General features: G+C 51.7%; 1 protein-coding gene across 4 annotated transcripts in view; it reads left to right on the top strand.

Annotated features, from left to right (window-relative positions):
• The window catches only part of BCL9 (B-cell CLL/lymphoma 9), a 22,620-nt gene extending 5,353 nt beyond the window's left edge, over positions 1 to 17,267 (top strand). For 2 of the 4 annotated variants that reach the window (XM_006764169.2, XM_006764168.2), the window contains 7 exons: positions 2,935 to 3,246; positions 4,036 to 4,352; positions 5,478 to 5,664; positions 7,086 to 7,185; positions 9,959 to 12,197; positions 13,616 to 13,876; positions 14,972 to 17,267. In XM_006764169.2, the coding sequence (XP_006764232.1) occupies positions 3,194 to 3,246; positions 4,036 to 4,352; positions 5,478 to 5,664; positions 7,086 to 7,185; positions 9,959 to 12,197; positions 13,616 to 13,876; positions 14,972 to 16,089 (4,275 nt within the window). In that variant the 5' untranslated portion in view covers positions 2,935 to 3,193 and the 3' untranslated portion in view covers positions 16,090 to 17,267. The remainder of the gene's footprint in view (positions 1 to 2,934; positions 3,247 to 4,035; positions 4,353 to 5,477; positions 5,665 to 7,085; positions 7,186 to 9,958; positions 12,198 to 13,615; positions 13,877 to 14,971) is intronic. The other 2 variants (XM_006764170.2, XM_015564248.1) reach the window with 2 other exon arrangements.
• The last annotated feature ends 4,098 nt before the right edge of the window (positions 17,268 to 21,365 follow it).

Raw genomic sequence — 21,365 nt, 5'->3', positions numbered from 1 at the left:
CGGAGGGGGCGGGGTCCCCAGAGACTCGCCCGGAACTGGAGCTCAGAGCCTGAGACTCCCTCCTGATTGAAAAAGACAACCGTGCCCTCAGCTACAAGTCTGCTCCGCGTGCACCTCTGTACCTTAGTATTTTACTTCCGCACCACACCTCCTGTGAGTCTCAGTGCTTTTCTCTTTCCTTCTAGTTGTAGAATTTCCACTCAGCCAGCCTTCCTGTGGTTCTGGGTGATGTCCGTTCTGTCTTTTAGTTGTATTTTTGAAGTGGTTGTGCTAGGCAGCAATCTCCGGTGTTCACCTATGCCGCCGTCCGCTCAGCACTTTCTGTGGACCAGCTCGCCTTGTCGCCCAGGTCCCTGCTGTGATAGGCATTCCGTGGTGTCTGGCTGAACGCCAGCTCTGCCTCTTACTAGGCTGTGACCCAACTTACCTGGGCAACTCACTTAACATTTCGAGCCTCAGTGTCCTCATCTCTCAGTAGGGAGAGCAGTGGTTCCCGCCTCTGGGGTGGTTGTGAGTGAGTGACAGTGCTTAGAAGAGTGACTGACACATAGTAAATGTTTTAAGTATTATATAGAAGAAAAGAGGGAAACATTGTATATATAGATCTAAGGAGTTAGGAGATGTATTTGGGGAAAAAAATCTCTCGCTGGCTATAATTAGCCACTCTGTAGAAGATCTTTCCGGTCCTTAGAAGTAAACAGTTGAGTGTAACGTGCAAACATAGGAGCTGAAGAGCCTAATTTTATTCTTTGAAGCCATATGACAAGATGCTTGGCGGATTCTGCTCAGTGGTTGAGGTGTCAGGAAGGCCGAAGCTGGGTGACTTATTCCCGCCCACCCTCCTGGGATTTCTGGGTACTGGGTGACCCCACATGCTTGTTCCAGCCTCTGTTCTGTCCGTCCAGCCATAAAGTGATGGCAAGAAGGTGACTGAGAGCAAAGAGCCCAGTCAGCAACCACCTGCTGGAGACCAAGGAGCCATTCCCAGCTGTGTGCTCTGTCCATTCGTCTGTAAAATGCCTGTTGACCAGGTTGGACTAAATTGTGAGAATGAGAAAGTGTATGGAGAAGTACTTGGAAAATGGCAGTGTTTCATGTTCACAGTATCATTAGAAATTACCTTTGCTAGCAGCTCATCAGAAGTGCCTGACATATTGAGGTGACTTGGAATCTGGAATATGTTTTGAGGTCTTTGGGGGAAGACTACAACACACATGCCCGGTGCTTCTGTCATGGAGGAAACTGAATAAGTCACCGAGGGTTTAGCCACCTTCTTAGTACAGAGAAGTATATAAAACGGAAGAACTTCAAAGCAAGGTGCTTGTCTTCAAAGAACATAGTGTTTAAGGGGGATGCAATATACACATAAGACTGTTCAGTACGACATGCGATGGAGAGCTGGGATGCGTGATGCAGACAGAAGGCAGCAGGAGAAGTTACAGGAAGGGACTGTATCGGTGGTCACAGCTTTTCTTTTCCTGAGTAAGTGTTTCCTGATGGCTCTCTCCATGCAAGATGCATTCGCTGCTTCTATTTTACCAGTGGATCCTGATGTTTACTGAGAAGTTACAGAATGGTTTACGACTGTGTATGTCAAACTTGACAACCACAATCAATTTTATAGTCTAAACTGGAAATACGAAAAAGCTGAAGGTGGTGTGGGATAAAAATACAACTTCACCTGCAATCAAGACCAACGTGTTTTGGAGCTGCTTTCCCCTGAGGTTGACACAGAACTATTCCATAGCATTTTATTCTAGTTCTTTTTCCTGACTTCACGTAAAAAGCAAAGAATGTAATCGTGGGCCTCAGAACTTCCATAAATTCCTCTCAGTGTCGCAGGTAAAATAGCTGGGACTCTTGCACGTTCTGAATGAAGAAGTAGACGTTTCCCACGTGACAGTGATCATTCTCAGTGCCAGAGCCTGGAGGATCACGAACCCTCCCAGTGTCAGTCCCGTTCCCGAGTCCCCACACGTACATAGCTGTAACACCTGAGCTGCTGCTAACTCCCCTGGTTCCTGAGCCACGAATCCTGTGTCTAATAATGTCCTCCTCCTGTCGCCTCCCCATCGGTGAAATACCAGAAAGCGGGGAGGGAGGCGAAGCAACAGTGGTTGCACAGACACCTCCTTTTCCTACCTGAAGGGCTTTCTCATTTGCTCTCTGGCTAGGTTTGGGCATGTTTTCTTGACCTTTATGCTTCAAATTAGCCTTGCAAATTGGCTAAAACAAACCTTAGCCTTCAAAGATGTTCTTTTACCATCACATTCTGGATCCTTCCCAGGCTTCCCCATGCCTGCAGCCCCTGCCACTGAGCAGTGAGGACAGGCGCCCAGCTGACATAACTAACGAGGAAGATCATGGGAACCCGGGGAGAACTGATTGGTTTGGTACTGGCTCAAGCGTTGGTTTCAGCAGTGCCTCCTGAACCGGCTCCCAGCCTCGGCCCTGAGAGTGTACGCGGAGATTCATTTGCTTCATGGTTTGAAGTCGGGGCGGGCTGGTTGCATTTCGGTGCCATTGTGTGTCGTCAGAGGTGAAACCCCAGAGAGTTGCTATGGATTTGGAGTACCCAGTGGTGTTCAAAGCATTGTTTTTAGAAAAGAAAACCTCAAGTTTCTGCAGGTTTTATATTTGGAAGTAGAGAAATGTAAGGGAAAATACGTGGCTCAAGATAAAAGTGTTTTTCTCGAATCTGCCCAGGACGTGATGCCTGGGTGGGAGGCTCGGTGCTTGGCAGAACGTCTTAGTCATTCTCCGTCTTAGCACCAGGGCCTGTAGGCCAGACTGTGAACTCACCTTTCCTGTGACTGACGGAAGCCGAGGCCTGGTCTAGCTGCTGCATCGCTGAGTTGGCTGCTGTGTTAACCTTGATCCTGTTCTAAGGGTGTTTTATATCTCTGGTTTTGCTCCCAATGTCCTTTCCCGCAGTGTGCCCTGGAGATGCGAGATTTTCCTTTGGCGGCAGGAGGCACACACCCAGAGGATGCTGGAGCTGCGAGGGGAAAGGACCCACTTCCACAGCGGAGGAAAACAAAGAGGAAAAAGGCACCGAGGCGGCCAGCGCTGAGGGGCGCCCCCTGCTCGCAGTGGGCCACTGCCACTGCCCTGCGCAGCCGTTCCTGCTGCCACCCGAGAGGAACTCGGGGAGCCCGTCCTGCCTGTGACTGCAAGCTCAGGATTTCAATCAATGCATTCCAGTAACCCCAAAGTGAGGAGCTCCCCGTCAGGAAACACACAGAGGTGAGGCGGCTGCCCCGCGGGCCGTGCGACCAAATGGGGAAGGGAAGAGGCCGTAGATAAGGAAATAGTCATAGAAGAATAAACGCAGCGTTTCTGTCAGTTTTTCTTTGTTACCCTTTTGTCCATCCTCCCCTCCGGTCCTCTTTACTTGGCCTCCTCACCAGAGCACAAACGAAAGGGCCCCCAGCACCACCCAGCGCCACAGTCCAGAACTAAGACAGCAGCCCCTCGACTGGGAAGCTCTTTCCTCCGGCCCATGTACTGAAGTTGATGTTTTACTAGAATTTTCCTGGTCCCCTCGGGGCAGTGGCTAGTGTAGCCTCTCCAGTGTGATGCTGCTTGGGGGTGGGGGGTTTCTAACCTGCCAGTCATGGGGTCTCCTTGCTCTCGGGACCTCGTGTTCTCAGCAGAGAGGCTGGGCTCCGTTACAGCTGTCCCAGGCCGTCAGCTGGGGGTGGGGTGGCAGTGTGATCTCCGAGACCTGTTTGTTTACTCTGTGCTAGTCTCCGTGTAAGAGTCACTTCTGTGTACATAGAAACCGTTGTCCTTTATTGACTGAAGCCCTAGAGATGGGTCCCCATGTGGCTCTAGGGTTCCCGAGACCTGGCAGACCTGATGTGAGGCGCCTCTCCGAGCTGGGAGCGGGTGGAGGGAAGCAGCAAGTGGCTGAGATGAACGGGGGGGTGACAGGCCTCCAGGCTCCCTGACCCACGCTAGGGACCGCCTCTCCCTGAGGGTGCCAACCAGCTGCTCCCAGTGTCTGATGGCCCTGTTGTTTGTCTCTTTCAGTAGCCCTAAGTCAAAGCAGGAGGTGATGGTCCGTCCCCCCACAGTGATGTCCCCCTCTGGAAACCCCCAGCTGGATTCCAAATTCTCCAACCAGGGTAAACAGGGGGGCTCAGCCAGCCACTCCCAGCCATCCCCCTGTGACTCCAAGAGTGCGGGCCATACCCCTAAAGTGCTCCCTGGCCCAGGTGGGAGCATGGGGCTGAAGAATGGGGCTGGAAATGGTGCCAAGGGCAAGGGGAAAAGGGAGCGAAGTATTTCCGCCGACTCCTTTGATCAGAGAGATCCTGGGACTCCAAACGATGACCCTGACCTGAAAGGTATGTCTACAAGATCTCTGAGACTCAGAGGGAAGTAGGTATTTCGGAGGGAAGGCCTCTGGCATTGGCGAATGTCGGGAGCCCATGCCAAGTGGGAAGAGCAGGTGTCCGATCAGGAGCTTGCCTTTAAGGTGGAACTGTTTCTTCTCCTTTTCTGATGCTAAAGTGTGGAACCACCTTGCTGAGGAATTCTTGCTCTCGAGGATGCAGGTGCTGGGGCTATGGTCGCCTCCTCCATGGCCCTACCCATGCTCTGATGGTGCTGGCCTCTGCTGTTTGTACTTCAGTATGGGAGCCAGCCGCTCCGGTTTGTCTGTGGGAGCAGCCCCCACTGGCGCAATTTTTCTGGCCTCTCCTCTCCTCCGTCAGATTCATCCTCCATAACTTGGGTTTTGTGCTGTGCGGTTGCTACTTTGCCAGAGTTGTGGGCACAAGGGGATCCCTGGCACTAGTCCGGGTTTGTCACAGCCGATGCCAATGTGATAGAGACTTGGTGGCCATGGAAATGGAGTGAGCCAGGAAGAATGGGACAGCGGCTGTGGGTTTAGGCCTCTTCCTCCTGGTATAAAACCAGAAATCTTAACTGTAGGCCCGCACATGGTCAGTCCTCAGGAAGTGGGAGTGTGATTCCCCAGCCCAGGTTAGGAGGAGAGCCTGGGGAGCCACCATCGTCCCCGCCTCAGGGGTCTGTGGGAGCGCTGTGCTGGGTGTGGGCTGCCGTGGCCGGGAAGTCAGACGCAGTTCTGTCCTCAAGGATTTGAGTGCACCCGGACAGCAGACCCTTAAACAGCTATGATAAAATGTGTACAATTCGAACTGCTGAAGTAAGAGAAGTTAGGGCTCAGGGATGCCCAGTCCAGGCCACGTGGTTCCAGAAAGGTCTCCAGGAAGAAGGGACATTATGCTAATATCTGGAGAATGTGGGGAGGGAAGGAGGTGGGGAGCAGTGCTTTATAATTCGTCATGAGGGAAAAGCATATTTCAGTTCAAATGAGTAGAAGAGGATTCCTCTTAGCAAGGTACTTCCTCCTTGAGATTTTCAAGGTGGGTTTGTGTTGTGATGCTGTATATGCTGGCAGAAGAGAGGTGTATTCCTTCTGTGACATGAGGTTTTCATTCTTTTAGAATGTAATTCTGCTGACCACATAAAGGCCCAGGACTCACAGCACACACCACACTCGATGACCCCGTCAAATGCTACGGCCCCCCGGTCTCCCCCCTCCCATGGCCAGACTACTGCTCCAGAGCCCGCAGCTGCTCAGAAGACTCCAGCCAAAGTGGTGTATGTGTTTTCTACTGAGATGGCGAATAAGTAAGTCGCTGGCTGTGGCTTGCTGTTGGCTTGGCTTGTGTGTCTGGACACCCAAGTTCTTATTCCCATTGAAAATTGCTCTCCTCATTTGTATTATTATCATTACAGTTAACAGCATAGAAAGAGGTAAAATTGAAATATAAAACCTTGCCGGTTGGCGTAGCTCAGTGGTTGAGCATCAACCTGTGAACCAGGAGGTGATGGTTTGATTCCTGGTCGGGGCACATGCCAGGGTTGTGGGCTCCATCCCCAGTTGGGGGTGAGGGGTGCAGGAGGCAGCTGATCAGTGATTCTCTCTCATCATTGATGTTTCTATCTCTCCCTCTCCCTTCCTTTCTGAAATCAATAATATATATAAAAGTGTATATTATAAAACCAGTGTATATATATATATATAAAACCCCCCACCCCCATTCCCCAGAGGCAGCCATGATACTTCCTTGACTTTCCTTGCAAAAATATGTTGTGCTTATGCAAGCACACGTTATAGACCTTTTAAGCAAAAAGGATTGATTGCATCAAATACTTTTCTACAACTTAGTATTCTTTTTTAAATGACATAAATATTACGTGTCTATTTTAGGCTAATTAGAAAATATAAGTGATTTTAAAAGAAAAAAAAAATCTCTCGAATTCACCAAGATAACTAACTGCTCTAAACATTTTGTTCACGTGTTTCTGGTGGATGGGGGATCAGTGGATTTTTAGTTATTTATAAAAATGTGGCCTGGCTAGTGGGCTCAGTAGTTGAGCGTTGACCTGTGAACCAGGAGGTCGATTCCCGGTCAGGGAACATGCCTAAGTGGGGCATGCAGGAAGGAGCTAATCAATGATTCTCTCTCATCATTGATGTTTCTATTTCTCTCTCTCTCCCTTCCTCTCTGAAATCTGTATGTATGTATGTGTGTGTATGTATGTATGTGTGTGTATGTGTGTGTGTGTGTATATATATATGTATGTATATATGTATACATATATTTTCTTTTTAATGTGAATAGATCCTACATAGTTTTTTGCCGTTTTTTCACTTGAGATTTTTCAATGAGACACAAAGTGAATCTTGACAGCCTTTGTTGATGGTTAGGTGTGCAGTTCCATGCTCACCGTCTCAGGCTGGAGCTCTGAACTGGGATTCTCTATAAAACACCCACCACCGTGTATGGGTTTGAGGGAGAAAATCCTGTGGTTTATCTCTAATGCCTCTTTTGGGATTTGCTAATGGCTGACTTTTAATTTTAGAAGTGTGGCAGTAAATGATAGACATTGAAAACCTGTTTCTGTTGAGCTCGTATCACTCAGCATTTCGAGTGGTTGTCTGTACTCCCCTTCCTCCCGCTGACAAGTTCGTTCTGGGTGGAGGTGCTTTGGGCTCGGTCAGCGACATAGAAACCAGCCCCCGTGTGTGCTCTCTGTCTCCGCAGAGCCGCCGAAGCGGTGCTGAAGGGCCAGGTGGAAACAATCGTCTCTTTCCACATCCAGAACATCTCCAACAGCAAGGCAGACCGAAGCACAGCCCCTCTGGTACGTGGTTTGGGAGTTGGGACGATGGGTTAAAGGTTCTGCAGGGACCAGAGGTGGGAGCTGGTGACTGTCTTCAATAGGGCAAAGGTCCTAAGCTGCGTTCGGGGCATCTAACCCCATTGGTGAGTTACCAGGAGGGAAAGGGTGAAAAATAAAACAGGAGTTAGGTAGGTATGTTAGGGTTTCCTTCATGTAACTATCTCTGGGATTATGAATTCAGACCCTGTGTATAGAGCAAGTTTTAAAAAAATAAACACTCTTGAGCTAGTTGAAGGGCAGAAAAAAGCAACAACTAAAACTACAATAGTGGAGTACATGCCAGTAAATCATGAAGTCATAGACTAATCAGAGAGTCTCTGTGACTTTCAAATGATTCTTATTTATTTCAAAGAGGACCATTGAGCCCTAGCTGGCTCAGTGGCTGGAGCACTGGCCTGTGGGCTGAAGGGTCCCGGGCTTGATTCCTGGTCAGGGCACAGGCCCGGGTTGTGGGCTCAATGCCCAGTGTGGGCCGTGCAGGAGGCAGCCAGTCAGTGATTCTCTCTGATCATTGATGTTTCTCTTTCCTCCCTTCCTCTCTGAAATCAATAAAAACATATTTTTAAAAAAGAGAACCATTGAATGCTTTTAATGGCTTGATATTTCCAAAATTATAATAAATTGTTAGCTTGCTTCCTGTCTGGAACATAAGCACCTAATAGACAACTACGCTGGAAAAGCATGCGATGGTGGTTTTGATTCAGGCAGTCCTCCAAACGGAACCAAAAGATACTCCTTGTGTCTGGCATCACCACTGCCCACCGATGCTGTGGGGAGACTAGGAAGTTCAAAACAGTCTCTGCTTGTGGGAAGCGTCACACCGAGTACTGGGATCAGTGTCGACCATGGGACAAGCTGAAGGGCAACAGGACTGAGGGACAATTTAAGATGAAGTAGATGGCATATCAGCCAAGTCCCTCTGTGTTGACATAGCAGAGCCTGGGCTTTCCTGGACTTGGGGAAGGCATTTCCTGTTCCTCACTGTCTCCACTCCTTCAGGGCAGAGGGCGGAGAGATCTGACATTTAAAATGTGTATGGGGGGGGAGGGTGTCTATCTGTATATGTATTTTTAAATTTATGCTTAAATATGTATGTATTTAAATTTTAATTGTCCTAGAATGCACAGGGTACAATGCAACTCAAAGCAACGTTTTATTGACTTAATGACAGATCTCATACAGTTTCCACCTCCACCCTCTCTGATGCTAAAATGCAATCAGAAAAGGAGTTAGGCAGGGAATTGGGGATAATTAAATCACCTTTGCTCCAAGTCTAAAATAAAAAGGATGGTACTGACATTAATTCTTCCGTCATGGTCACCTGATATGAAATCAGTGCCCACCCCCTACAAACAGACAAAACCTGGTCGACAAAACCAAACCTAAAACTGCACTGGGAGAAAGTGAAGGTGACCTCCACACCCCACTCGGAGTCAGGGGTGGAAGACACTTGGACCGCACAGGGTCCTACAGGCTCAGGGTCCTGCAGGCTCGTGCCCTGCCCCACACCAGTCTCTGCAGACGGATGTGCATGGACACCTGCAGGTGACACCTCTGTGCACATAGTCACGGAATGTGACCACTCTAAGGTGTGTCTTTGTGTTTAGTCAACACAGACTGTCCCTATGCAGAGACACACATAATGATTTATGTACAAATTTGCACACAGGTAAACATTCCAGAGAGGAAGTGGGGAGCCAGGTAAGGGCCTTAGGGGTTTAGAAATACAAACTGGATTCAGTGAACTGGTAGGAGCAAATGAATCAAAAAGGGACCGTGGGGCACCCTGGAGGCTGGGAAAGAGCCCCGAGGCGGGGTTTGTGGCTGGGCCCTTCTGGTCTTTAGTTCCTTCAGCGCTGCCAAGGTTTACACCCAGAACATACATGTCCTTCCCCACACTGACAGCATCCATGTCACCGCTGTGAGTGAGTGTGCTTTCACCCGGGACTCGTGTAGCGTTGGTCCTTAATAAATAATGATAAGGGGATCATCCAGTCTGAGACAAGGACAGTCTCTTTCTATTGGAAAGAGCAGATCGAGAGACACCATGCGCCAGGTAGCCTCAGATTTCTCCACAGGCGCTTCCTGCCTCCAGATGATCTTACTGTAGTTAATGTACAAATTCTTATCAAATATGGAATCAGTGATCACAGCCTGAAAGCAGAAACCAGAGATGCCAGGCTGCGTGGAAACTCAGGGCGAGGAGAGGAGACACTGGAAGGAGGTGGCCTGCCTGCAGCCTCTGGCTGGGGCGGAGATGGGACAGCACTTTCTCTCTCAGCTGAAAACATCAGGCCTTTTGATTGACAGTGAGACGCCTGCATACACGGTTGTACTTTCGGGGAAAATAAAAAGGTGTTACGTACAGCCTCCCACATACCAAGGAACTAATCTTGCCCTGAATCAGAAACACATAGTAGACATGTGATATCAATTCAGACCTGTTCCTCGAAATAGATACTCAAATGTATTCGCTTGGCAGTGGCTCTCCCTGGCAGGCTGAGACAGTTATTGGAACCTAATCTTCAGTGAGGGGAAGAGGAGGCCAGTTGACAGTAAAGGGGAAGAAAAAAATCAGAATGCCTCCACGTCCGAAGTGGGGTCGTACCTGGGCCATTTCCATAGCAAGTGTCAATGTAGATGGGTGTGACTGAGCCCTTTAGAACATAGCTTCTCTTTTAATTGCCCTTTTGTTGAATTTACCAGTGATGTTTTAAATCTCGTTCATGTGCAGAACACACAGATATCTGCCCTTCGGAACGATCTGAAACCTCTCCCACAACAGCCCCCAGCTCCGGCCAGCCAAGACCAGAATTCTTCCCAGAATGCCCGGCTGCAGCCAACTCCACCCATTTTGGCACCAGCACCCAAGCCTGCCGCGCCCCTGCGTCCCCTGGACCGGGACAGCCCCGGGGCAGAAAACAAACTGCTTCCTTCGGTGGGCAGCCCTGCCAGCTCCACTCCACTGCCCCCAGATGGCACTGGGCCCAACTTGACGCCCAACAACCGAGCGGTGACCCCCGTCTCACAGGGGAGCAGTAGCTCCTCAACAGATCCCAAAGCCCCGCCACCGCCTCCACTGCCCAGTGCAGAGCCCCCCGCCCTGGGGGAGAACCCCGACGGCCTGTCTCAGGAGCAGCTGGAGCACCGGGAGCGCTCCTTACAGACGCTCAGAGACATCCAGCGCATGCTTTTCCCAGATGAGAAGGAATTCACAGGACAAAGTGGGGGGCCCCAGCAGAATCCTGGGGTATTAGATGGGCCTCAGAAAAAACCGGAAGGGCCGACACAGGCCATGATGGCTCAGTCCCAAAGCCTAGGGAAGGGGCCTGGGCCCCGGACAGATGTGGGAGCTCCATTTGGCCCCCAAGGACATAGAGATGTGCCCTTCTCTCCAGATGAAATGCTTCCGCCTTCCATGAACGCTCAGCCCGGGCCCATGGGCCCCGACCACCTGGATCACATGACCCCTGAGCAGATAGCCTGGCTGAAGCTGCAGCAGGAGTTCTATGAGGAGAAGAGGAGGAAGCAGGAGCAGGTGGTGGTGCAGCAGTGCTCCCTCCAGGACATGATGGTCCATCCGCATGGGCCTCGAGGGGTGGTCCGGGGGCCGCCCCCTCCGTACCAGATGGCCCCCGGTGAAGGCTGGGGGCCTGGGGGTGCAGAGCCGTTCGCTGATGGGATCAGCATGCCGCATTCTCTGCCCCCGAGGGGCATGGCTCCCCACCCCAATATGCCAGGGAGCCAGATGCGCCTCCCGGGCTTCGCAGGGATGATCAACTCTGAAATGGAGGCGCCCAGTGTCCCCAACCCAGCATCGAGACCTGGTCTTTCTGGAGTCAGTTGGCCGGATGATGTGCCAAAAATCCCAGACGGTCGGAACTTCCCGCCTGGCCAGGGCATCTTCAGCGGCCCCGGCCGAGGGGAGCGCTTCCCGACCCCCCAGGGCTTGTCTGAGGAGATGTTCCAGCAGCAGCTGGCAGAGAAGCAGCTGGGCCTCCCTCCGGGGATGAGCATGGACGGCATCAGGCCCAGCCTGGACATGAACAGGATGCTCCCCGGCTCCCAGCGACACATGGAATCGGGGAACAACCCCATTTTCCCTCGGATCCCAGTGGAGGGCCCTCTGAGTCCTTCCAGGGGAGACTTCCCAAAGGGAATGCCCCCACAGATGGGCCCTGGGCGGGACCTGGAGTTTGGGATGGTTCCCGGTGGGATGAAGGGAGATGTCAGTCTGAACGTCAACATGGCATCCAACTCTCAGATGATACCTCAGAAGCTGAGAGAGGCTGGGGCGGGCCCCGAGGAGATGATGAAACTACGCCCCGGGGGCGCGGACTTGCTGCCCGCTCAGCAGAAGATGGTGCCCCTGCCATTCGGGGAGCACCCTCAGCAAGAGTATGGCATGGGCCCCAGGCCGTTCCTCCCCATGTCTCAGGGTCCAGGCAGCAGCAGTGGCTTGCGGAATCTCAGAGAATCCATCGGGCCCGACCAAAGGACTAACAGCCGGCTCAGTCACATGCCACCACTACCTCTCAACCCTTCCAGCAACCCCCCGAGCCTCAGCACCGCTGCTCCCGTCCAGCGTGGCCTGGGGCGGAAGCCCTTGGATATCTCTGTGGCAGGCGGCCAGGTGCACTCCCCGGGCATTAACCCCCTGAAGTCCCCCACGATGCGCCAGGTCCAGTCCCCGATGCTGGGCTCGCCCTCCGGGAATCTCAAGTCCCCCCAGACTCCCTCGCAGCTGGCAGGCATGCTGGCGGGCCCAGCTGCTGCTGCTTCCATTAAGTCCCCCCCTGTCTTGGGGTCTGCTGCTGCTTCGCCTGTTCACCTCAAGTCTCCGTCACTTCCTGCCCCATCGCCCGGATGGACCTCCTCCCCGAAACCTCCCCTCCAGAGCCCCGGGATCCCTCCGAACCACAAAGCGCCCCTCACCATGGCCTCCCCGGCCTTGCTGGGAAGCGTGGAGTCAGGTCAGTGTGCTCGCGTCCTTGCGGTCACCTTGTAGCTGGAGACTGCGAACGCCGGTCTTATTTACTGTAGGAAAACTGTCCTCACTTATCGTGCAGCCAGAGGAGGCGGCCTTTGTTGGCAAAGTGCATGACCAGTACTTCCCTGGGGTCCTGCAGGCGTGTCAGATCCCGGGAGAGGACACAGGCTATTAGTGCCAAAGGCACCTGTCAGATGGGTAAAAGGAGAAGGGAAATGGGAAGTCTGTCCTTTCACAGAATAATTTACATTTGCAAAGTAAAATGTCAGCATTGGGTAAATGCAGCTTTAAACACCAGACCTCCCCACGTCAGGGGGCTGCCCTCACGTCGAGAGAGCCTGCGTCTAATCCCAGGCCGAGGAGAAGCTGCGGAGACCTCAGGGTTCTCACACATGCGTGCGGACACCGCAGTTACCACGAGCCCCCCACCCCCCACCCCCGGTAGACTGCTGTCTCACGATCAGCTGCAGTTCATTGGTATTTCCTCCCGGGAGAGGCTCTCATGATGGTGGTGGTTTGTGAACGAGACCGGAGGTGGCCGAGGAAGATAAGCCCTGGGGTGTAAATACCAGGTCCGAGCTGTCTCCACTTGAGAAGGATTAGAATCAAAATGAGACAAGATTTATCCTATCAGCCTAAGTGTTTCTCTCTGTGGGGTAGCAGTTCACAAAAGCCATACGGTGGGACAGCCCCCTCAGACCTTTTTAGTTCAGACTGGTTGTGGAAATTAATCAAGAGCGTGTGTAGGGCCCAGCCTGTGTGGCTCAGTGGTTGAGCATTGACCCATGAACCAGGAGGTCACAGTTCAGTTCCCAGTCTGGGCACATGCCCAGGTTTCAGGCTCAATCCCCAGTAGAGGACATGCAGGAGGTAGTCAATAGATGATTCTCTGTCATCATTGATATTTCTATTTCTCTCTCTCTCTCTTACACTCTCCCTCTCTCTGAAATCAATTAAAAAAAACAACACATAAAAACAAGAGCATGTGTAGGGTGATGGGATAGTACCTGGGGTCAGAGCGCTAGTCTGCCTCACACTATACTAATCCCTGACTCAGATCCTAAATTGCAATGGGCAGGGGAACAATGCACTTATTTCACATTATTTTAGCGAAATCGTGGCCTGTGAACCATCTTTCCCAGGCTGCACTAATATTTTTAACGCATTCTGGCTGTGTTTGTCTTCCCCTCTGCGGACCTGTCACCTCCGCCTCATGCTGCCGTCTCCCTCTGTCCACACACGGCGCGTGACGGGAAGATGGATGATTTGTGTCCTGGGCCTAATAACACTGCCCTGTTCCTCGGCCTCCTCCCTGGCCGTGCTCGTTCACAGAGACCCATGAGCCGTCAGGAGGACTCTGACTCCCTGCCCACTTCTGTTTCCTTTGCTGTCTTCTCCTAGGTGGCCCCCCGCCGCCCACAGCCAGCCAGCCTGCCCCTGTGAACCTGCCGGGCAGCCTCCCTTCCAGCACACCGTACACCATGCCGCCAGAGCCGACCCTGTCCCAGAACCCGCTGTCCATCATGATGTCTCGAATGTCCAAGTTTGCAATGCCCAGCTCTACCCCGTTATACCATGACGCCATCAAGACCGTGGCCAGCTCGGACGACGACTCCCCTCCCGCGCGTTCTCCCAACTTGCCATCCATGAATAACATGCCAGGTAAGAGCCAGGGAGACGGGATGTAGAGCTGGTGCCAGACAGGAGAAACTTCTCACCTGTTTTCTTGATAACTGCAGACCTCGATAGGTGGATGTTCTAAGAGGATTCAGCGTGTGCCTCTGAGAGAGCAGGTTTCCTTATAGACGCTCTGGGGCTCTGTTCCCCGGGTTTGGGGCGGGTGTGGCCCTCCTGAGGCCGCACTGAAAGCATTGTCTTCTTAACACGCTGGTTAGATTGTCTTCAGTTCCCCAGCGTTTCCTGAAAGGGCAGCCTCAAACCGCAAGCAGCCATAGGATTTCAGACGTGAAACGCTTGAGGCTAGAGAGGAAACTCCTCACCTCCTCACACTCTCCCACGCCGCTCTCGCCCCGTCTCACGAACACTAAGGGACGTCATCTGGGGGGTGGGGTGGGCAGCAGAGACACTGACTTTTCAGCCGTTCTGATTGCTAGGAGCGCCCTTTATCCCAGCCATCCTGATTAATCAGGGCGGGCGTGCTGTGCGGACCGGACAAGCATCGTCCTCACACACTCAGTGGAGATTCTAGAGACCAGCTACTGCAGTGCCCCTTCTTCGTTGGAAGTGACCGCTTCTCTAACATTTCGTGTAATCCGAGTGTGAAATGCCCCCTCCGTAAGGCAGTGTAACGTGATAATCCCAGTGTCAGTCGATGAAGCTGTCCTTGTTATTTCTGATTCTTGGACTTTCAGGGCTACTTAATCTTCCTTCTCGAAAAAGCACTCTGCTTACGTCATTTAGACACATTGTTTGCTTCTATATTAAACGTCTCCAGTGAAGACTATCTACTCATTTGCATACTAATTGGTAACTTTTCACACAGGAGACTTTGTTCCTAGCTGTCTTCTACATACACCTGAGTCATACCGTGTAGGACAATAACATATTGTCTTGGAGAGCTGTGGCTGGTGTGCCCCCAAATGTACTACATCTGACTGAGGGCAGAGGCTGTGCGTTGTGTGTTTTCCTACTAAGTTACCATGCACATTTGGTGCACAATAATTTTTTTGTTAATTTGATTATAGTACTGAGTTGCTTTCAGTTAAGTTGATATCTTTTCTATCTTTGTTTTTCTAGGACTGGGCATTAATACACAGAATCCTCGAATTTCAGGCCCAAACCCTGTGGTCCCGATGCCAACCCTCAGCCCCATGGGAATGACCCAGCCGCTTTCTCACTCCAATCAGATGCCGTCTCCGAATGCCATGGGGCCCAGCATACCTCCTCACGGGGTCCCCCTGGGGCCGGGCTTGATGTCCCACAATCCTCTCATGGGGCACGGGTCCCAGGAGCCTCCGATGGCACCTCAAGGACGGATGGGCTTTCCGCAGGGCTTCCCTCCAGTACAGTCTCCCCCCCAGCAGGTTCCTTTCCCCCACAACGGCCCCAGTGGGGGACAGGGCAGCTTCCCAGGAGGCATGGGTTTCCCCGGAGAAGGCCCCCTGGGCCGCCCCAGCAACCTGCCCCCGAGTTCAGCAGACGCAGCACTTTGTAAGCCTGGAGGCCCGGGGGGGCCTGACTCTTTCGCTGTCCTGGGGAATAGCATGCCTTCAGTGTTTACAGACCCGGACCTGCAGGAGGTCATCCGACCTGGAGCCACCGGCATCCCCGAGTTCGATCTGTCCCGCATCATTCCCTCGGAGAAGCCCAGCCAGACACTGCAGTATTTCCCTCGCGGGGAAGTCCCGGGCCGCAAACAGCCCCAGGGGCCCGGGCCTGGCTTCTCGCACATGCAGGGGATGATGGGCGAGCAAGCCCCCAGGATGGGACTGGCATTACCTGGCATGGGAGGCCCAGGGCCCGTGGGAACTCCGGACATCCCCCTTGGCACAGCTCCGTCCATGCCAGGCCACAACCCAATGAGACCACCAGCCTTTCTCCAGCAAGGCATGATGGGACCGCACCATCGGATGATGTCACCAGCACAATCTGCAATGCCCGGCCAGCCCGCCCTGATGAGCAATCCAGCTGCTGCCGTGGGCATGATTCCTGGCAAGGATCGGGGACCGGCCGGGCTCTATCCCCACCCTGGGCCTGTGGGCTCTCCGGGCATGATGATGTCCATGCAGGGCATGATGGGACCCCAACAGAACATCATGGTCCCCCCGCAGATGCGGCCCCGGGGCATGGCCGCTGACGTGGGCATGGGTGGATTCGGTCAAGGACCTGGCAACCCAGGAAACATGATGTTTTAAGCTGCTACGATTGGATGTACCGATCCTCGCCCGGATGAGATTTCAGTCCTGAGGGCTGCCTAGGGGCCCCAGGAGACTGTCGGTCATGCAATAGGAGAACAGAGACCCGAGGGCTGCTTTGGGGGAGGGGGGAACGCGAGAATGTATGGATTTACCGGAAAACAAATGATTCATTTAATCAACAGGTGTGTGTTTTTTAAGATTTATTTTTTAAAGATTATTTTTGTGGACTTGGGTATCCCATGATGGCACCTCCTTTTGGGAATCTGTAGCCGTGCTTTAGAATTGTCATCGGTCACGTGTTGCACCGTTCTCTGTATGTTTACGTCCTTTGGACTGGCTTCTCCCAGGATTCTTTTCTGGTTTTGTTTCCGCTTTGGGCTTTATTTTTGCGTGTACTGTACTATATTGTAAAAGGGATTTTAGCAGAGACGAAAGTCTTTGGGACGCGAGGAGAACAGGATGCTGGGCTGTTTACTTTAGGTGGAGAATCCATCTTCAGACCTTCGGACTATTTTCAACTCCAGTGTACAGAAAAACCAAACTACGACCTCAGAGCAGAGTATTAATGAAAAGCACAAAAAAAGGAACTAAGTTCAGCGAGGGGTGGGGGGAGGGGGAAATATTTTCTTTTTAAAAATCATGACATTTAGGACATTTTGTTTTTCAGTTCAAGAGTCTTCAGCACTGTCTCCCCGTCTGCAAACCCACCGTCCGTTCTCTCGTTTTCCCTCCGCTCTCCTTCCCACCTCCTTGGTTAGCATTTCCTTCCCTCGTGTCCCCAGGGGCGGCCCCTGCTTCCCTCTTCTCTGTCCCCTTTGGCAGCTGCAATACACGGTGTTATTTTGGGGAAGTAACCCGACAGACTCCTTCATGCGGCGGCCTCCTGGCTTCGGGGGGAAGCCCATCTTTGGAATCTCCAGGGTCTTTCCCTTCGTCTTTTCTTCCCCAGTATACCTTGCTTTTTGTTCTTTTATTAGGAATTCCCAAGTGAATTTTATTAATGTGGGAGTGGAACAGATGCTAAAAGCTACCCAGGATTTTGTTTTTAATTTTGTGGTTCCTCCCCTCCCCGCTCCCATGCGTAAAACGTTCTGTGTAACCTCCATTAAATTTGGTACAAAACCACTCACCAGAGCTGTGGTGTCAGAAAATAAATATATTGTTTCTTACAAAAGCGAACTGCCTTTTTGTTTGTTTGGATTCCTGTTGCCACGTGATCAGAAGCATAGCGCCTGTGGATTGGAGGTGGCTGACAGGGTGTGGTTAGGGGAGATACATAAAGGGCCTTCACACCAGAAGCAGGGTCCTTGCTACTGAGTATCTTGTAGATTATCTCGTTCTGTTCCCAGCTCCATCCTGAAATCCTGGCTGAAGGCAGAGGAGCGGCCCAGGTCCCCCTGCTGAAGGTTACCTCAGTGGTTCTCAACCTTCTAATGCCGCGGCCCTTTCATACAGTTCCTCATGTGGTGACCCCCAATTTCATTGTTACAAATTGAACGTAATTAAAGCATAGTGATTAATCACAAAAACAATATGTGATTATAGATGTGTTTTCTGATGGTCTTAGGCGACCCCTGTGAAAGGATCATTCGACCCCCAAAGGGGTTGCGACCAACAGGTTGAGAACCGCTGCTCTAGAGGCTATTTTTAAAAAATATATTATTGATTTCAGAGGGGAAGAGAGATAAACAATGGTGAGCCCTGACTGGTTTGGCTCGGTGGATAGAGTGTTGGCCTGTAGACTGAAGGGTCCCAGGTTTGATTCTGGTAAGGGTCACATGCCTGGGTTGTGGACTTAATCCCTGGTGGAGAATGTGCAGGAGGTGGCCAATCGGTGATTCTCATCATTGATGTTTCTCTCTCCCTCCTTTCCTCTCTGAAATCAATCCTATATAATAAAAGGCTAACATGCAAATTGATCAAATGGTGGAACGACCAGTTGCTATGATGTGCACTGACCACCGGGGGCAGACACTCAATGCAGGAGCTGCCCCCTGGTGGTCAGTGCACTCCCACAGGGTGAGCGCTGCTCAGCCAGAAGCCCGGCTCACGGCTGGCAAGAGCAGCGGTGGTGGCAGGGCCTCTCCCACCTCTGCAGCAGTGCTAAGGATATCCAACAGCTGGCTTAGCACTGCGAGAGGGCACAGGCCAGGCTGAAGGACCTCCCTGAGTGCACGATTTCATGCACCAGGCCTTTAGTGAAAATACATTTTAAAAAAAACAATGATGAGTAAGAATCATTGATCGGCCACCTCCTGCATGCTATCCCCTCTACTGGGGATTGAGCCCACAACCCGGGCATGTACCCTGACTGGAAATCAAACTGTGACCTCCTGGTTCATAGGTCAATGCTCAACCACTGAGCCACCCCTGCCGGGCTCCCTCCAGAAGCTATTAATGGTCTTTATTAGGAATTGCTTTAGAGCGAATTCAATGGTGTGAAGTAATTAAGGCCAAAGGTATAGCCATTTAAATACGTTTTGAAATGTCCTTGGATCTTGTTAGGAAAATGCTCTTACGATACCTGGAAGTCCCGGGTGTGCACAGCCCACATGTCTCTGGTCCTCTCTGTCTCCCGCCTCACCACCTGCCCAGTGTGCCCTCTGCCACCTGCTCCGTCTGCACCGTTCACTTCCCACGGTGCATGCTTCCACACGGCAGCCTGCAGCCTGCAGCCTGCGGGGACGTGTCTGAGGCACCGGCTGGTTGTGTTGGTTGGATTTGTTCCGGTGTATTTCTTTGTTGAGGGTGTTTTTAGCTGAGTGCACGGGCGTCTGTGTGCGTGTTGTTCTTAGGTGAGAATCCCAGTGAGCAGCAGCAGGTGCAGGCATCTGCTGTGTCCGGTCTCCTACCTGTGACTCTCCACCAAGTGGTGTGGCAACTGTTTTCTCTCTCACCTTCTGCAGCCCTGTCTTCTCGGGAACACAAGACCCCAGACAGCAAAACAGATGACTGCCTGAGCACCTACTCTGTCAGTCTCCCCAGTGCGTCCTCGTGCTCATTTTTGAGGGGCCCTGGGAAGCAGGGGTGATCCTCATTTGCAGATGAGAAAACTGAGCTCATGGAGTTAGGAATTCTGACAATCAGATCTTTTCAAATTGTGCTGGTGGTGAACATGTGAGGCTGGGGAGAAATTAGGAGAGCAAATTGAGGAATTTGTTTCATGAACTTAGCTCTGGTCCTAGGCTCTCTGGCTTTGAAGTGTATAGAAAAGAGCAGAAACAGCCAAGTTTGGGGGCATGAGATGGAACCCTGACTGAGGAAGCTGGACCTGGCGTTTGTCCACGGGTCCAGTTTCTTGGGCAGCCCCACTCCCTGCTGCACAGACCAGTGCTGTGGTCACGCATGGGTGCAGTCCCGTTGCTACTGTCCCAGGAGAGCCAAGAGCGAGAGCTGGTGAACCCCTCTGGGGAGGCGTGGATGTGGCACTCCCGGCGCGCCCCCTGCTGGAGAGCCTGCAGCAGTGCACACCTGCTTCCCAATAATTGAGTTTTAGGGAGAAAAAAAAAAACAACCTTATATAAACCTCCATTTACTTTATCAACATATCCCCACGTTTCATCACAATAGTATCTGACAAACTGGTTCATTTGGGGTTCATATAACAATTTCTAATTTACGAAGATTGCTATCAAATAAAATCCCATGAGAAATGATGCTATTGCATGGAGAACTCGCGATGCTAGGGTTTAAAAGCCAGGGAAAGGGTGGTAAAGATGTGTCCTGCTGACATAACCCTGTGAAGGCCCAGCCAGCCCCCTCTCACCACAAGCGGGTATGGCAGGAAGGTGTGATTATAATGTATTTCCTCATTTATTTCTTAAGGACTAATGGGTATGTGGTATTTTCCCTAAAACAACGTGAAATAAAATAATTCACTTTTTAAAAGAATCTGCACTTATAAATGAGAACAACCCAACAATTGTATGGGTCTTAATGAAGGGTGGGCATGAGAAAATAAATTTTAAAACAATTTGACATGTAGGGATGGGCAAAAGTAGGCTTACAGTTGTGAGTACACAAAAGTTTGTTCTTGACTTATTATTTATTAATTATTGTATTTCAGCTGTAGACCTACTTTTGCCCACCCCCGAGTTAAACCCACTCTAAAAAGTGACGTGCAGTTTCTCCCAGGCACCCTCAGGGCTGGCTGTGAGCCTGTGCCGGGCCCTGGTTTGGGTTCATGCTCTGCTGTCATCTTTTGAAATCCTTATTAACCTTTGAATAGGGAGCCCGCCTTCCCGTTTGCACTGAACCCCATAAATTATGAAGCCGGTGCTGCTGCTGTGAATGAGCGAAATCAGGAACAGGGCACGGGGTCCTGGTCTTTGTTCCTGCTCCTTCCAGGTGGCGGGGCCACCGGAGGCGGCGTGACCGCTGAGCTCCATTAACCTGTCTGCACTTCAGTCATTTCCTTCTCCTGCCCTGAGTACTTTCCGAGCTGAGAGCGAGGAAAGCTGTGTTTCACACAAGGACACATTTATTCACAACCACTGAGCGCGCTGCCTGTGTCCGCTGGCCGAGGCTGCGGGGGAGGGTGGGGGATTCGGGGGTGACTGTGCAGTCTGCCCAGTCCTCGGGGAAAGTGCGGACAGAGTGTGCAGGCCGGAGAGGAAGGCCAGGAAGGCTTCAAGGTGGAGGCGATGTTTGAACTTACTCTTGAAGGAGGAAACGTTTTCTGGTGGAGGGGGTGGTGGAGAAGTAAAGGCCTGGGAGGGCTTTTAAAGGGAGGGGGGTAAGAAGTGAGCTAGGGTGAGGGGGCAGGTCCCGGGACCGGTGGGGCCCAGTAAAGACTGTGACCTTCAAAGGTTTATGAAAGGGAATCAGGTGATTAGGGTGACTCTTCAGAAACCTTGCTGCGCGGGGTGTGGAAGATGGGCTGGGGCTGGGGCTGGCTGGGGCGAGAACACAGGAAGACCACCTGCCCACAATGTGCATCTACAAAATCCTTAGACGCATCTCATGTTTTCAAAAGCATCCAATTGTATAGCCCATGCTGTTTACGTAACTTGAGCCTTGCTGCCACTTTTCTCTAAGCCAGACCAGTAATACTTTTCAAAGTCACAGATGCCCGCATTTAGGAAAAATCATGGAATCTCAATTTGGTGGTGACGCTGTAGTGACTCATGTAAAGCAGACGGGTTATAAAGCACAAAAAACCAGTTTGTGGCCAAACAGTTCATATTGGAGGATGTTAAATAATAAGCGCGGTCAAGAAGGTGTGATGAGAATTGTATGGCCTCTCGCTCTACAACAGGCCCCTCACCTGGATT

The sequence above is a fragment of the Myotis davidii genome, unplaced genomic scaffold (assembly GCF_000327345.1).
Source record: "Myotis davidii unplaced genomic scaffold, ASM32734v1 scaffold401, whole genome shotgun sequence".
Lineage (NCBI taxonomy): Eukaryota > Metazoa > Chordata > Mammalia > Chiroptera > Vespertilionidae > Myotis > Myotis davidii.
This window is presented reverse-complemented; position numbering and strand designations above follow the sequence as displayed.